This window comes from Triturus cristatus, chromosome 2_2 (assembly GCF_964204655.1).
Source record: "Triturus cristatus chromosome 2_2, aTriCri1.1, whole genome shotgun sequence".
NCBI lineage: Eukaryota > Metazoa > Chordata > Amphibia > Caudata > Salamandridae > Triturus > Triturus cristatus.
Window position 1 is genome coordinate 1,020,181,993 of NC_140582.1, and position 16,236 is coordinate 1,020,198,228.

The window sequence follows — 16,236 nt, forward strand, 5'->3', positions numbered from 1 at the left end:
TTGCTTAACAACAGTCACTACTTCCGACTGGCTGGTCGCTGCCTAACAATTGGCCAATGCACCTTGGCCCACTCTCGTTCACGAGTTACCTAGTGAATGTACGCACAACTTGTGCGCATTGAATAATGTTTCCATTGATTTACTCTGCGCTACAGCAACCTGGTTTTACCTCGTATAACCTTCCTATTTACCAACCCCTACGTCTGACGCTGCAACGATCTAAATGATCGTCGTGACAACGCCCCTAACAACTTTTTCCAACCAACCACGGCACTTCCTGACGCCTCCGTAATGGACCGCATTGTCATGGCAACTCGGTAGAGAGCGTCACTACGTCACCTTCTAGCACCGTGAAGCTTCCGTATTGGACCACATTGTCATGGCAACTCGGCAGAGAGCGTCACCACGTCACCCTTCAGCATCATGAAGCGACTGGTGTTCCCCCTGACTCAACGTCATTACGTCACATTCTGACGTTAATTGACCGCGCACATTTTCAGCGTTTGTTATGATTACATATAAGCCCTCCCCATCCAACACCGGTCTACCATTCCGGCGTGTTACGGAGGAGGGGTAGGTTTCCACCCTGCAGGCGACTGAACACTTGTGAGTATTCCGCCACCATGGCAACGCGCTCGACGTGGGAACAACTTGAACGAGGTAGACTGAATATTTTCATTGATTCCCCTTAGTTTCATTGCTCGCCTCATCCGAACCGCTGACGGAGCCCTTCCCTTTCATCTCGGAGGGTAGGCTTGATTTGTCCTTAGTAATTTTTTAACTTACCAACGACACCCGAACGCACACCGGGTGTTTCCTTTTGATCTGAACGCCGCATGAGGAGAGACCTGCATTCTGGTCTTTTCATATCGCATGGCCACATTTGATTAGTATTACGAGTTTACATGTGCACTGCGGATAGCGGCAAGATTCTCTTTAACTAATTTAATTCCTTTCGGTGAATATTCTCACTAGAATCTGCATGTGTAAATTAGAAGCATGTGGATCATGTACTTTTTTCGTACCACTGTACAATGAACTCACGACATCTTTTGGCACTTCTATATGACAGATATTACATTTTCCTTGTCTGTTTATATATGTGTGTTTGTCCTTGTCTTTATTTTTTCAGGTTGGGTATAGGTTTTCCTATAAGAAGGAGCACCTACCAGCGCAACGACGCAATTCCCCTTACTGTAAAGGTAAAATTGGTTCACAGTACCTCACTTTCACTGGAACCTTCTCTTTTTCCTTGTCATTTTTTATTAACTCTTTAGATCCACCTATCTCATTTGGTCCTGACGAAGCGCAATCGGATCCCTTAAGGACCTACTCATATGCGCGAAACATGTTGACCCTATTTTTCTAATATTCACACCCCCACACGTATCCTGAGAGCTGCAGTAAAAAATTTTATATCTGCCCTCATTATATTTTTTTCTTGAGGACCTCCAGGATCATTTTTAATTCATGCTGGATAGAGCCGCGAATAAAGGTCTTGGCTCCTACCTAGCTATTTTAACGCACCACTCACATCCCTTATAGACATACCCACACACCCACATGCACAACTGCGGCGTCTCCTAAAAAAGAACTCCGACAAATAGCCCTCTCGCGGGGCCCGTGGGGGACTGCAGCGCCACCCCCACGAGGAGCAACGCCCTATGATGAAGCAGGACACCTGAAAGGGTGTGTGAGGGCACTAAAAACTAAAGGAGAAATTCCCCACACTCATCCCGGCCTAACCAAGCTCTTAGCACACATAGCATCTCTCTCCACCTCCTTTCTTTAGGAACAGCTACCCTCTCAAATTAAATACGTGACTCTGAGGGAGCACGGGTACTGGACCTATTTTCTAATTACGCTCCCGGTCCCCCCCTCTCCTTGTTGATGACTTCACTAAACCCTTATCAGACCCCATTTCCCAGTCCGGTAATTCATATAAACAGCAGCCAAGCCTCGCTTTCCCCTCTACCCCAACTTTTTCTCCAGGAAAGCAGGAGTATTCAAAGCACCACAGTAAGTTCTCCACTTCCATCCGCCCTCCACCCTTGTGCCGCACCGAAGCCCCTGCACACATTTACCACTTGCTGGCAGAAGGTGATAAATATGTGTGTTAAGCGTTTCAGAAAAGCAAATAGGCAGAATACTGCATGGTAATTTGTTGTAAGTAGTTATGTAGGCAGCAGGACACTTCTTTGTAGATACAAGTTAGGTTTATTATGTTATAGCAGGAACAACACACCTCGCCAGCTGACCAGACCATCAACTGACAAAGGTAGAACACTCTCATACAAGTTAGAACACTCAGAGGTATTCTGGGAGGCTAAGGAGGTAATAACACTAAGGAAGGGCTAATGACTATTGTCAGCCATGTTACATAAAGAATCAATATACAACATAATTCTATGTCTGCACTGTTATTCCTCATTCCAAGGTGGAATTCGAATGCAGAGATACTGACCAGTTATGGTAATTCCTGCTCCTGGGAATCTACACATGGAATTCTGCCTACCTCCCAATCAGGGCCTAAGTGTAAAAGGGATGACAGTGAAGACAAGGCAGATCTGCAAGACTTATTTATTGTTGTGTGAGCGGATCCAGATGTTTTTTTTTATGGCAAAAGAATAACATATTTCCAGAGTATAAAGTTATTAAAACATTTCATGTGTCCATAATATGATTCACTTATGAATCTAAAAATAGCTCTTCGCAGGTAAATACTGTGCAGTGTTTTATTAACCCTGAGAACAACCTTGCTTTTGATTAATCGTTTTCATTATTTAAATTAGTCGGTTACATGTTATAATTATTTATTTTGCTTTCTTAAAAATAACATTTGTGTTATGTGTAATGTGTTTTGATCAACTACTGAAAATATGCCCCAGAGTGATCAATGTGCAAGGAGTCGCCTAAAGTAAATCAGCTTTAGTGGGCTGTTCTTCCCAGAAACAGACAAGCACATCCCTCGGCAAATGGAAAAATGTGACCGCGGCTTAGAGAGCTGTTTAGTAACTCGGTATCCGGTGCATGACGAAATGGGCCCATTGGCCGTGCTTTCAAGCTCTGCACGGACGAGCTTTCTGACAGCAAGCAAGCAATGTCCGGCTGGGATGCAGCTCACATCCTCGACCTTAAACCGCCAACAGCTGGCTTCTTGGCACAGAATTCTGCCCACCACGACGGCCTCTCCAGCACTTGGCTTCCCTGGAGCACAGCAGTCCACAGGTTTTTGTACAGCTGAAACATAAGAATGATTATCAGACTATGGAGAGTAAAATGTACACACTCGCACAGCTGAAGGACTCATTCTCGCACATCTGTGTTCAATGGCCACACGTCTATTATTTCTGGCTATCTGATCTGTGCCTGTGTCATATGCATGCTGGAGGTTGCCATGGCATCCCTGTGCAATGCTAAATGGGAGGATGGGGTGGGAGGTAGGGATGGAATATGATGGATTGAAATAAAGGATTTCCAGGGCTGTAGCTGAACAGAAGGTCCAAGCCTTGCATTCTTGCATTGAATTGTCAACCTTAACGGGGCTCCAATCACTCTTACATTATCGAGGGCTGCTTGCATCCAACATACATCTGTCTTCCACTACTGTGGGGGACACCACTGCTGTATGACATCTGTGTCTTCACCAGATGATTGTATACTGGAGTTATATGTGATCACCTCAGTTCCTATGGCACTTCACCCATTAGGATCATTGCTAGTGTTTGCTTGTACTAGATACAAGACCTGCTTGTCAAGTATTTAATGATTACAGGCTTTGGGAGTTGTCTGTGGATACCAGCTCAGTTGTATACGACTCATCACAAAAAACGTCTTACCACTGATAGGATTTGCAGTCAAGCAGCATTTAATTTAGGGAGCAACTTCTGAAAATGAATTAGAATGGGCACCTCTCAGTTTCGTCTCACAAACCTCAGACCTCTCATCTCCAGCACGTTGGTGTTGCCAATTATGCATGTATAACCTCAGCCCGTGAGATGATGCTGCTCGCTTTCTTTGTTCTTCATCTTTCCCTCTTTTAATTCATGTGAATCTTGATAAAAAAGAATGCATCAGATAGAGCTGCATTTCTTCCACAGGCTGCGGTTGTGGACATTTTAATATCACTGTTGATGCCCCTTATAAAGGGTAATTAGTACCCGGTGTGAAGACTATGTCCACATCCTAAAGCTTCATCCCATGTGTGAAGACCCTACGCTAATGTGTAGATATCCCCTCAAAAGCCCCTGGGGAGGCGGTTGCAAGTAGAGGAAACAGGAAGTGTTTCCCTAGTGCAGAGCGTTGGTTAGTGGAGATGTCATCAGCGAGGCAATAATGTCCCTTTAAATCTCAAATTCTATACTATTGTCAAACTTCTAGACTATTCTTTAGACATGAATGTCTATGTGGCACAAGTGGTTACCACATTCAACTGTGAACTGAAAATGTGAGAGTTCGAGCCCACTCTGGGAAGGTGGCAGGGCTGTAATGCAGGGCTCTTTGGTGGGGTGTGGGAGAACAAATTGGGGGGCGCAACCCGTTAGCAGGGCCCCCAACCCCTCAAGGGCGGCAATGATTCCAAGTCCAATGAATATCTGGGAGGCTCAGGGGCCCCTCATCATGCTGTGCAGGGGGGTCCATCATTTTCCGTTACTCCACTAGAAGGAGGGTTTTTCTTTTCAAACTCAATCGACGTAGATAATGGCAAAATAGCAACAGAATCTGAGAAAAAAACTTGCTCAGGTGGAGCAGTGAGGCAGAAAATGCTGAAGGAGTATAGAAATGGGAGGTAGGATGAAGGAATACATGGGAGCGAGGGAAGTACAAATAGGGAGCAGAGGGGGAGAGCAACTAGATGCTTACACAACGGGAAGGAGGACAACCATGTGCTTCCAGTGAGTGGCAATGTACAAATGCAATAGAGACTATGAAAACGAAAAATAGGTCCCTGATGTCAGTAGTGGAAGAATACGCGCAACTAATCAATAAGTAGGAAGAAATGTAAATGTTCCAGGGAGGGACAAGCAGAAGAATAGGGAGGGAAACCATCGCACCAGATGCAGGTTGCTGAGATAGACCAGACATCTATCAAAACATGAGGCATGGACAAGACAAAAGCCCACTCAGTGTATATTTTAAAGTACTGGCTACAATACCGTCTGCAACCGACAGCTAAAGCTGTGTGTATAGAGACCACAAACATTTGTCTTTCATCTCCATTACATCTTTCATTCCATTGTAAAACACATTCATTGACTAATGAGGAGACCGTTATGGTACTGTATTGCACTGCATTGCATTGGTGAATTTCAATGCAGAAGAAAAGGAACCAATATATTTGCATGGTCACACAGTCACCTTCACCATAAACCAATTAAATACTTGGTGCGTAGCCCGTTCATATGAAAGAGAGAGCATGCTTGCAAACATGAAGATTAAAAATCAAATCACTAGTGCAAAATTAAACACACCAAAAATGCTGTTATCTAGTTGTTGAAAAATATATTAGAAGCAATTGAAAAATCATATTGTTTAAAAAGGAGCAGCAGAAACATACAGAAAGTGGGGGCGGAGATCCCGTCCGTCGAAACATAAATCCCAAAGGCTATAATTGGAGTTATATTTCGGCGGATGGGATATCCATTGTGATGGAGTAACCTGTTCGCCAAGATCTAAATCAGACCCCTAGTTATGGGACTTCTCAATGGCTTACATTATCCTTTTATTGTATGGTAAAAGCACTTAATCGCCCATATAATTCTACCATAGGGTCTATACGTCCTAATAATAAAACAAGAGTAGAAGGCTGAATGACTTATAAATATCTCCAGATTCCCGAGAGATCATTAACGGATGACACGTACGTTACAATGTTCACTGAGCAAAAATGGACGTGGCGGTTTCTCAATAAAGAGGTTTATTTGTTTAAGTCAATAGGGAATGCAGGCAGCTGTCCACAACACGTGAAACCCCCCACCCGTCTTCTTCCCTTGTCCCATTCATCTCGCTCTCCATTGAATCTTCACCAAGATTCCACAGTTCGATGGAGAGCTAGAAGCTTGAGCAAAAGAGCCTCCTTTCAAGTCACAACACACACATGCAGCTTTATTAGGCTTTCCATTGGCTAAAATCCATATATTAGATCGCACACTTGCAACTAATCAATGTCTAGCAAACAATTGCACACTTTTAGCATATTAGTACTTTAAAGTAGCATTCCTCTTGGTCACACTATGTCCAGAAGATGCAGAGTGCAGTTCTTAAAAATTCAAAAGCCACTCATGACTCTTACCTCGCCATCGGCTTTGGCAATGGGGGAGTTGAGAATGAAGTCAGGCGGAGCTATGACATCCACCAGGGCGACCGCATCATTTTTCAACTGTGGGGAAACAAAGAGCATAAACTTGGCAATCATGTAAAGAATCCTATGGTTACAAACTGTTAGAAAATGGATTATTAGTAGTGATAAGTAGTGACTTACCACTAGTAATAAGGCCACAATCACAAAAAAGGGTTCAGTAAGGGTCTCAATACATTTTTCCCTTGCTCAACCCTTGGTAGCTGACAATAAGAAGGCAGGCTTAACTTAGGAGGCAGGTGTGTAATGCATTAAAAACACCAATATATTAAGTAAGACACAAGAAAAATCCAACTCCAATTTATTAATAGAGAATATATTGTTATGAACACATAGACATCAAAAATGACAAAATTCAATGTAGGGAAGCAGAGATATGAATTTTTAAAGATAAAAAGTAAAACTAATGCCTAGAAGCAAATAGTGCTATAGGGGTAAAAAAGGTTGTGCTGGACAGGGAAAAAGTCAAGAGTTCTTCACACTTACTTCCAGCAGTGTTTCTTGATGCAGGAAAGTGCTTTCCAGAACCAGCCAAGGGTTCAGATGCTCTGGTTTGGATCTTGGGGTCTGGGACTACAACTCCCACAATGCACCTGGTCAGCTTTCCACCCATAGGAAATCTATTGTCTACTCTGACAGGACACTTCACGCCTCATCAAGCAGCTCAGGCTCAGCCTGGAAAAGGCTGGCCAATCAAGAGAAGGCATCAGGAAAGCTGGGTCCTGATTCACAAAGTCTAAGTTTAGACCTAAAGACCTAGACTAAGTTTAGACCTAAAGTCTAACTTTGCAACTAGTAAAGTTAGACTTTTGGTCTAGGTTAGGACTAAAAGTCTAACTTAGACCAAAAGTCTAGCTTTAGTTGTAGTGAAGTTAGACTTTTGGTCTAAGTTAGACTTTTGGTCTAAACTTAGACCAAAAGTCTAACTTTAGTAGTAGTAAAGGTAGATTTTAGATCTAAATTTAGACTTCAGGTCTAAACTTAGACTTTTGGTCTAAGTTTACCTTTGTGAATCAGGCCCCTGGACTTTGGCTCATAGAAAGGAAAGTCCAATAACTTATTTTCTGTAATAGGTATTAGAAATCTAAAAGTGGCAAGCTGTTGGATTTATCTTGTTAATTAGATACCTTGAAGTATGTTTTTAGGAGGCTCCTGTCAATATTTATATGTTTTCCCTCACCAGGGCATATAAAATATCTCATATAATGTTCCTGCTTATAGTTACAAGGCACCCTACCCCTCGGGCACCTAGGGGAGACATTAGTGGTGACCTATAGATAAAAATAAGGTAGTTAGAAACTTTGGAAGTACCTTTAAATCCAAAGTAAAATTTACATATACATTTAAGGTAAAGGCAGTCTGAAAGGAAGGGCTGCATTTAAAATGACAACAGGCACCACAGTAGAGCACACTTAAGTGCATTAAGTTTCCTGGACCTCTAAAACTATATGCCCTATTATATACTGGGGACTTACAGCTAGGCTGTTAGTACCAATTATAATCACACCTAATTTGCATATCCTTATAATCAGAGCACTGGGCCTGGGCCTGGTAAGCAGGGCCCAGGGCGCACTTCTAGTCAGTTACCCCCAGAACCAAGCAAAAAATGGGGGTGATCAGGGCAAAAAAACATGACTTTCACACACAAACGCATAAATGAGCTATACCACCATGTTGGAACGCTACTAACACATGGTAAATCAAGAGGGCACACTTACCTCTAACAAACATTCAGCTTTTTAACATAGTTGTCATAAAAATCACAATATCAGATATTTCTCAATGCAGGCTGAGCTACAGAAATGCAGATGTTTTTTAAAATCTAGTAGTGTTAAAATGCTTTACAATAAAGGTATTTGCATTCATATCACTCTATCAATGAAACAGTGAAAGTTTAGAGCGCTGTGGCCCTATTAAACTCTGTATTCATGAAAAACATTGGGCAAATCAATTTTGCACCATTGTTGCTGCTTAGATATTAGGAACGTTACCAGAGACAAATCATCGATTCTCTTCCCTATTCAAATATCTCTTGGCTTTTTCACATTGGAGAGGTGCTGATTCACATTTTAAAAGGGCCATAAGACACCTTTGCTATACAATATGCACACCCCATTTCATTTATGGATGTTCCTTGGTTTGCATGTGGGCACTGACCAATGAAAATGAGGATCCCACATGTGTATGTTTTTCTTTGGGAATGCGGCATTGAGGTTCCCTGGTACACTCTTGAATCTACACACAGGAAGAACCAATCGCAAAATCCCCCATAAGGAACCGGCGCTTTCATATCAAGAGAGGTCAGCTGGTGCACATTTACAGACTGTCAGAGTTGCTGTGGACTCCCACAAGTATGGAACCTGCACTGCTGCCGAGTGGGCTGAGCCTCCGTCTTAGTAGGGCTCCACAAAGCACCCTGAAGTGGTCACACAGTAAAGGCACACATTGCCTCAGTACTCTACTCCTTCTGCTGCACCATCCTCTGCTCACATGCTCGGTACGTGTGAGCACCAGAGCAGGGAATGAACACTCTTTGTAACTGATGAAAACGACCCCACTGTAGAAATAGCACGACCGCTGCCCATACAGCATCCAAGCTCCCCCCCCCCCTTTTGTAATTGCCCTCAAGAAAACGGGACTTTGTGTGACAGGGGAGAGACGGAGCTGTATTAATGTGAACCGTCCCTTGCTCTAAAAAAAAAAAACTAACAATCTGACTTCTTTCTGTGAGGACCAGGAGGCTCATTCACCCATCGTAACCCTGGCACACGTAGTAGAGAATTTATCTGAGAAAAATGCCAGTAATTCTTGTGCCACAACACTAAAGCAACATTACGCTCAGAAAATAAATTATGTGAAATTGCAAAACAACTTCAGACAAAAAATGGAAAATGCAATGAGTTTTTGATTCGGATATTAATGAAGAAAATCGAATGGAAGTAAAATGCGTCAGATTCAGTGTTATTCTACGGAGTGCGGTAGACTAGGACCGAAGCATCCTTTACCACCAAACGGAGATTCCTGGCCGAAATTTATATTTTTGGACCAATCTTCTGCGAGTCAAAGCTGCAAGCTGCAGCCAGGCAAGGCTTAACAAGACTGGACAGTCCATTTTCACAGCCCCCCAGTAATCTTAAACATTGCAGTCAGAGAAGCCAGTAAAATGTAAACAAAGAGGTCATGATGTTTTCCAAAACGTTTCGGAAACCCTTGCCTAGGAGTCCAAAAGACTCTACACTTTTGGAAAATGTTCCCTGGGCAACAACCCAAGGGTTCAAGTTGAAGGAAGACTCACCACTCCAGCTGATGTCTATAAGAACAATGTTTAGCTCCTGGAATCGCTCTGCAGCAGCTCCCATTCCAAGGGCGGTCGCCATCTCTCAGACGCAGCATACTGCTTTCTTTGTCTCCAGGCAGGTCTTTAATCACCATCGTCAGGGGGTTTGTCATTTCTAAGAAACAGGGAAGAGGTTTCACAAGGGCTAGCTGAAGAAATGTTCAGTTGCCACTGTACTTCTGATTCTCTTTCCAATGCACGCTGCTGCTTTGTCTCCAGGTGGGAGCTAAGTCTCCATCGTCAGAAAAGAAATAGTCCAAGGCATGTATGCTTTTCTGGACCGGGGCACCAACGTCCTTGGTGTTCAGCAAGAATCTAGCATAAATACTGGAGGAACGTGCTGGTTCCAGCAGCCGAAGTCCAAATCTGGAGACAGATACTCTCCGTTACACAGCGAGGCAGGGGATCTTAGACACCAACGTAAATGGACGTTTTCTTATCATGAACTGCACGAGGCAGTCTTATTGTTGAGCGTGTTCATGAAGGAATGTTAAGCGAATTAGTCCAATTAATGATAGTCGACAACTCCTTGGCATCTCAAAACAAGGTTTCCATATTCACTCTGCCTAATATTTTCAGAGGTGTGACTCAGTTTAGTTTTAGGAGCAACCAGCCTTCATAAGGCCGTCTAGGAGACAGTGTTTCTCCTACCTTTCCAACCAACTCCAGTTTGTTCACACGAGTGCCTCGATGTCCCAAGATCCCGATCACCTGCGGAGGCCCCCCAGGGTTCCATATTGTTCTCTGTTATCTTCAACTTCTACACGGAGCTGCTTGGGGCTCTACTCGCAGACAGCATCAAAATTCATCCATATGCCAGTGAGCAAAACTCAACCTGAAAGTTTTCTCCACTTCAGACAACGACTTCAAAACTGATGTTCAAGCCCTTGTACTCACAGTTATAGATGATAGTTATGATCGGCACAATGGACTCACAGACTCAATGCTGGACCTTATTAAGGGCATCCTAAACGTCACATCCATGACCTTAAGAAGTATGATCACATCACTCCCATCCTGAAGGAACTCCCTTACTGGCCAATGCCATCTTCAAAGCCAAATGCATCATTTACAAAGTCATCACGACTAGCACCTCTGCTTATCTTGCACACAAGATCACCATCTCTACTGGTTCTCTGAACAATGTACTCATATCCCCAATGCTGCTCAAGTTTAGGAAAGAGTTGAATACATACCTCTTTAGAGACTACTGTATCGCAATGCATTAACAATTCATAAACCAGTTACCTCTCTTATCACTCATTGACTTAATGCATGTCATTGACTCTATACAGTGTTCTGCTGCCTTTTGGCTATGTTCAAGCTATAGAAATACCACGTACATACATAGAGCCTCTTTCACTACAGAAAATGAAAATTTCAGTCTGCTTTATTATAGATGCAAATGTATTCCACAGTGGAACATTTTTTTAAATGTTCCTATTCCTGGAAGTCAATGCTGTGCTGACCACAGTACATCTGTCTATGCCAAAAAGTGGTGTTCTCCTCCTTCTACATTGGGCGGTGACCCCTGAAATCAGAAACACACTGACATGAACATACAGGGGTATCAAATAATTGCAACACGAACAAGCACAATGTAACTTCTGAGGCATTAACCAAATATGCTGGAATAGATACTCATGGCTATGGGTGGTCTGGGCTACATTAACCTATGTGAGATGCTTGTCTTAGTAATATCTGACTCCTTAAACACACAGACCTGAACTATATTTTACCAGTTATTTCTCTTCTCTATAAATAATTGTTGTTTGTCAACAATTCACAAAAGTGTGTGATTTTCTTATTTCCTTATTTAATAGACATATGGGATTGTGCATGTCTCTTCATTGATAAGTGGCCCAACAAAACAGTAATAATTTAGTATTAAAATATACGCTTTTAGATCAAGCAGCACCGAGTCACAGAGGCCACTTTACCTCACATCACACATTCTAAATATGACAACTAAGCTTGTCATTTCACCTGAAAATTGGATTACATATAGCCAATCTTCTATACAAATCTGACACAAAGAACACACGTTTAGCAAGAAAAGTCCAGCAGATATGTCAACTGCCTCCACTACATCTTTTGATGTGTTGAAATTGGACATTGCGAGCATGAAGCCGACATACTTCATTTCAGATACCATCTTACCCCAATCTAAATCACTGTAACACACTCTTCTCTCTCTGGTTACAAATGAACAACTCAGTCCATAACTAGGGTTCCTCCAGGGTTCCCTCAACACATGGCATGCTCACCCCCTCCTTAAGTCTGACATACATACAGAGATCAATCGACTGCAAGCTGACACAGGCCTCCCTTTCCTATTAAAGAGTCTAGGGGAATGTGTAGTCGGCCAGTTAGGGGACTACAATTACACAACATTGGCTAGGCTATATGTCTGCACAAGCATGTGTGTTCCTAGTATCATAAGTCCAAAAAAACTTCCTTTTAGACAGTGCTCCAGGGAGAGGAAATGGCCACCACATTCCAACACAGGGAAGCTTGGCTCCCCATAAAAATGAAAAATACTCCTGAGCTCCGTAACAATAAACATTAGAGTTCAAATTGTTCCAAAGTTGTCCTTTTATTTATTTTTTCTTCTTCTAATGCATCCAGTAATATTTTCAGTTCTGTAGCCAACACATGTTTCGTCATATAGGTACGTCAACAATGACTTCCTCAGGGCTAAAGCAGAATCCACTATAGTGTATAGACAAATAATTCACAAATATGGTAGTGTACAGCATCTGTATTCTAATAAATCAGTTCACCAGGCATATTCTCTATGTCAATTTCACTCGTAAATAGGTCATATCAAGTACAGGAGAGTGCTCCAAATCGTGTTATAGGCAGCGTTGTAAGTAGGGAAAGCATCAGATTTTAATTCAAACGTACATCAACAGTCACGAAACTGAACCATTTTGCGACTGTTGGTGTAAATTAAGGAGAACAGGAGTCTATGCATTCAACTCATGCCACGACTTCTGATTTGCAAAAAGGAATTTACTCTTTGGAATTATACCCAGGTCTGACAATATTCAATGAATAGAATACGTTTTGGAAGAACTTGGGGATGTATTTAGACACCCCTAATCACCACTTGGGCTCTACAGCAGGTTTCAGAACTTTGTGCTCTTTAGGGGACGAAACGCGTTGGCTTTGTCCTTGTCCCTGTTTTTAAAGTGCAAGAAAAGAAATAAAAGATGAATTTTCAGAAAAACTCATATGTTTTGTGATGTGTAGTTCTTTTGCTGTAATGCTGATGTAACCCTGATTTTTGACACTTTGGAGGGATACTTTCCTGCAAGAGAAATTTTCACTTTTGACTTGTATATATGTGTGTGCTTCTCTCCTTTCTTTATACCGTGATTCATGTTGTTAGAACATGCATTTAGACTACCCACTTCCGTACTACATGAAATTGCATACGAAATCCTCATTAAATCCAAGAAAAAGGAGAAGCTCATGCACGAGCACAAAGGTAATCTGGTCCTTAACAGTGAACGTATCCTAGTTAAAGTTATGATATGCCCAAATCGAATATGCATAAGTGTTATATAATTTTGCTGTGATCAAATTGGTCTTCGTAAAGGGGTATAGCTGGAGCTTGCGTATACACTGCATGATACAAATAATAAAATAGTTATATTTCTATACTGGCCAAATTAGCAGCAAGGAGTGATGTCAGCTTAAGACAACAACAGATAGACCCTCATTGAATGTAGCACACGGTTGGATTCCATTATGGTTTTCAGTGGTAATATCACCTAGCGGTGCTACGATTGTTACCAGGTGTGGTATTACTGGGCAGTGTCACTACACCTTGTAATAAATCACCTGGCACTATTGATCGTTGTTCCAGTTACATATTTGATATGGTTAGAGCAGGTTATTAACTCTTTAATGCGTTCTTAATATGTTCAACTATCTTCTAACTTAAAACAGAGCTGTAAAGAATTCTTGAAACCCCATTCATTGCATTTCAAGAGGTATTGCGGAACCAATCCTCTACGCGCTCACCTTTGCACAGAGTTCCAGAATACTCCCTTGAACGATTTTTCCAGCCTGCTCACCTTGACAATATCCACCTGTCAATGTGAATAATGGTTATTACCATGCGGTAATCTAGAAAGCAGCAAAGACTTTGAAGACATACCCTGAGACCCTACTCATCAGATCGTAAGACATTATTTTACTATCTGCTATTGGGTCTGGCTAACTCTCGTTTTTAGAGGAAGGCACTCACTCTTACTCCCATCTTGAGGGAACAATTTTCCAAACAGCATCGACTAGGAGGAAATAGCAAAGATGCACATAAGGCATCACCAAAACAGGTCTTAGGAGAGAGTCCAGTCTTAAACTGCATTACAGAAAGAGACAGTTAAAGCATGCATGCAAAGTATCCTGGGTGGCAGCCCTTCACTTCGGCCTGCTAGAGATATCCAGTATGCCACACAGGATGCAAATGAGTTAACATGAGTCATTGTTTCAAGAGCAGATATTTGCTTTCACTGTAATAATGCATGCAAAACATGGCACACCAATGTAGCAGAAATGCACTATATGTCAGATCAGTCTACAGTGCACATTGTGCAGACTCTGAATTCTCTAATGCGGCCACAGTAGATTTTCAAAAGTCTTCTATTATCCAGATAACAAGTTGGGGAGAAAAAAACTGGAGATGATCTACGGATTGTAGTGGAAATCTAAAATGACTTTACAAATCATGTACTGATGAATACTCATTACGATAAATCCGTACAATTCCCTATTAAAATAGCCTTCAAATTCACAAACCTAAATTCACAGCAATATACTATTTGATAGGGGAACATTGTAAATACAATAATAACAACATTCACACTCTTCTTTGGAAATGATCCCCTAAAATGCCTAGGTCTGTAGGTAACATCTAAACTTAAACGCATGCCTCAGCAAGATAATGGGTGCAAGAAATATCTCCTCGAGAAAAACTGATGTTTTTTTCAGCAGAGCTCAATAACAGTACAAAATCGTGCATTTCGGTCTGATTTAATCAGGCATGCTCGTTATTCAAATATTTAAGCATAAATCATAATCTTGCAAGCGGAAAAACAAATTCTTTAGGAAAAATTTTAAATATCAAAAAGGGGGAGTTATGTTACTGGCGACCTCCTAAAATAAGAGCTGAAGCTCCTAGTTCAACCAGCCCATGTTACAGTTCTGACTGTGATCATACACATCAACTGTAACAGAAGGAAATGAATGGATCAAAATAATGTATCAGGCAAAAAAATGTTAAGTGCCTTCTTGAAAGACATTTGCTTTAGTAAACAGCAGATGCTGAGCAATGTAGAATCCATATCACTGATGGATAACATGAAAAACCTGAAAACAGTTGAATTCCTGATGCAAGAAACCGTGATCAACAATGGCAGGGCTTTGCAGTATGTTCAGGACATACCTTTCTTTTTGCATCCCCAGAGACCACTAACTGGATGTATAAGTGAAATTAGGTAACCGCTCACCTTCCTGCCAAAGCAGTGCGGGACACCCATCCACAAACTGGGTACATTTTCATGACAATAATTTGAGATCTCCATGTTGTGTTCCGGGGTCTATTATGTCGCGGGCAGTGGGCCAGGTCATACAACTGGGGTATCATTTTTAGGTCTCGCCTAACGTAAGACTGCGCAGATATGCACAGTCTTGCTGGCGAGATTTAACGTTTTAGGTTAGATTTCTCTAGTGGGCTTTAAGCCCAGCCCCTCCTTTCCACTGGCTGGCGTCACCGTTTATGCTAAACGGTGGCCAGCCATTGGAAAGGAGCGTCTCATGACGTACACTTTTCTCTTTTAGAGCCGTCCCAGTTGGACTGGCTGCCCCGACTTACTGCTGGCGTAAAAGGTTTTTTATCTTTATGGGGCCAAACACATGGCCCCATAAAGATAAGAAACCAGTCATGCGAGACAGTCCAACTGGGACGGCTCGCGAGCCACTCCAACTGGGACGGCTCTAAAAGAGTGAAGCAGTGAAGTCGTGTTTGCCCGTTTGTTGCTGGACGGAGTGAAGTCATGTTTGCTCGTGCCTGTTTGTCGCTGGACATGGAGAGTCAGGTAGCCAGGTTTCTGGGAGGAGGCGAGCGGTACCTGTCTGGTGCTGGGTGGAGGGGAGCTGCTTGTATCTGACAGAGTGAGGCGGTCTCTGATTCAGGGAGGAGGCACGCGGTACCTGTTTGTTTTTGGGTGGAGGGAAGCGGTACCTGTCTGTTGCTGGGTGGAGGGGAGCTGCTGCTGTAGCTCTGGTCGTTGCTGTCCGAATCTTGTGGCATGCCTCTCAAAGGAGCTGTTACGTTTCAATGGCTGGAAAAACAGAAACGTAACCGCCATTTTAGTACGGTCACATTCCCAGATCTACGCAGCAGTCCCTTTTTTGTTTTAATGACAGGTGCCTGTAACGGTAGGCAAAGCCGGCAAACGAAAGCAGAGGACGGTACGGAGCGCCTAGTGGCCCAGAAAGGTTTGAGGGTGTTTACTTTCCCTCGCCGGTA

At 42.5% G+C, this 16,236-nt stretch overlaps 1 protein-coding gene across 2 annotated transcripts in view; it reads right to left on the bottom strand.

Moving 5' to 3' along the window:
• Window positions 1–2,566: 2,566 nt before the first annotated feature.
• Window positions 2,567–16,236, bottom strand: part of ACOX3 (acyl-CoA oxidase 3, pristanoyl) — a 409,344-nt gene continuing 395,674 nt past the window's right edge. For both annotated transcript variants that reach the window (XM_085642483.1, XM_085642482.1), the window contains 3 exons: window positions 13,728–13,795; window positions 6,293–6,379; window positions 2,567–3,240 (listed from right to left, as the gene is read on the bottom strand). In XM_085642483.1, coding sequence (XP_085498609.1) covers window positions 3,121–3,240; window positions 6,293–6,379; window positions 13,728–13,795 — 275 coding nt within the window. In that variant the 3' untranslated portion in view covers window positions 2,567–3,120. The remainder of the gene's footprint in view (window positions 3,241–6,292; window positions 6,380–13,727; window positions 13,796–16,236) is intronic.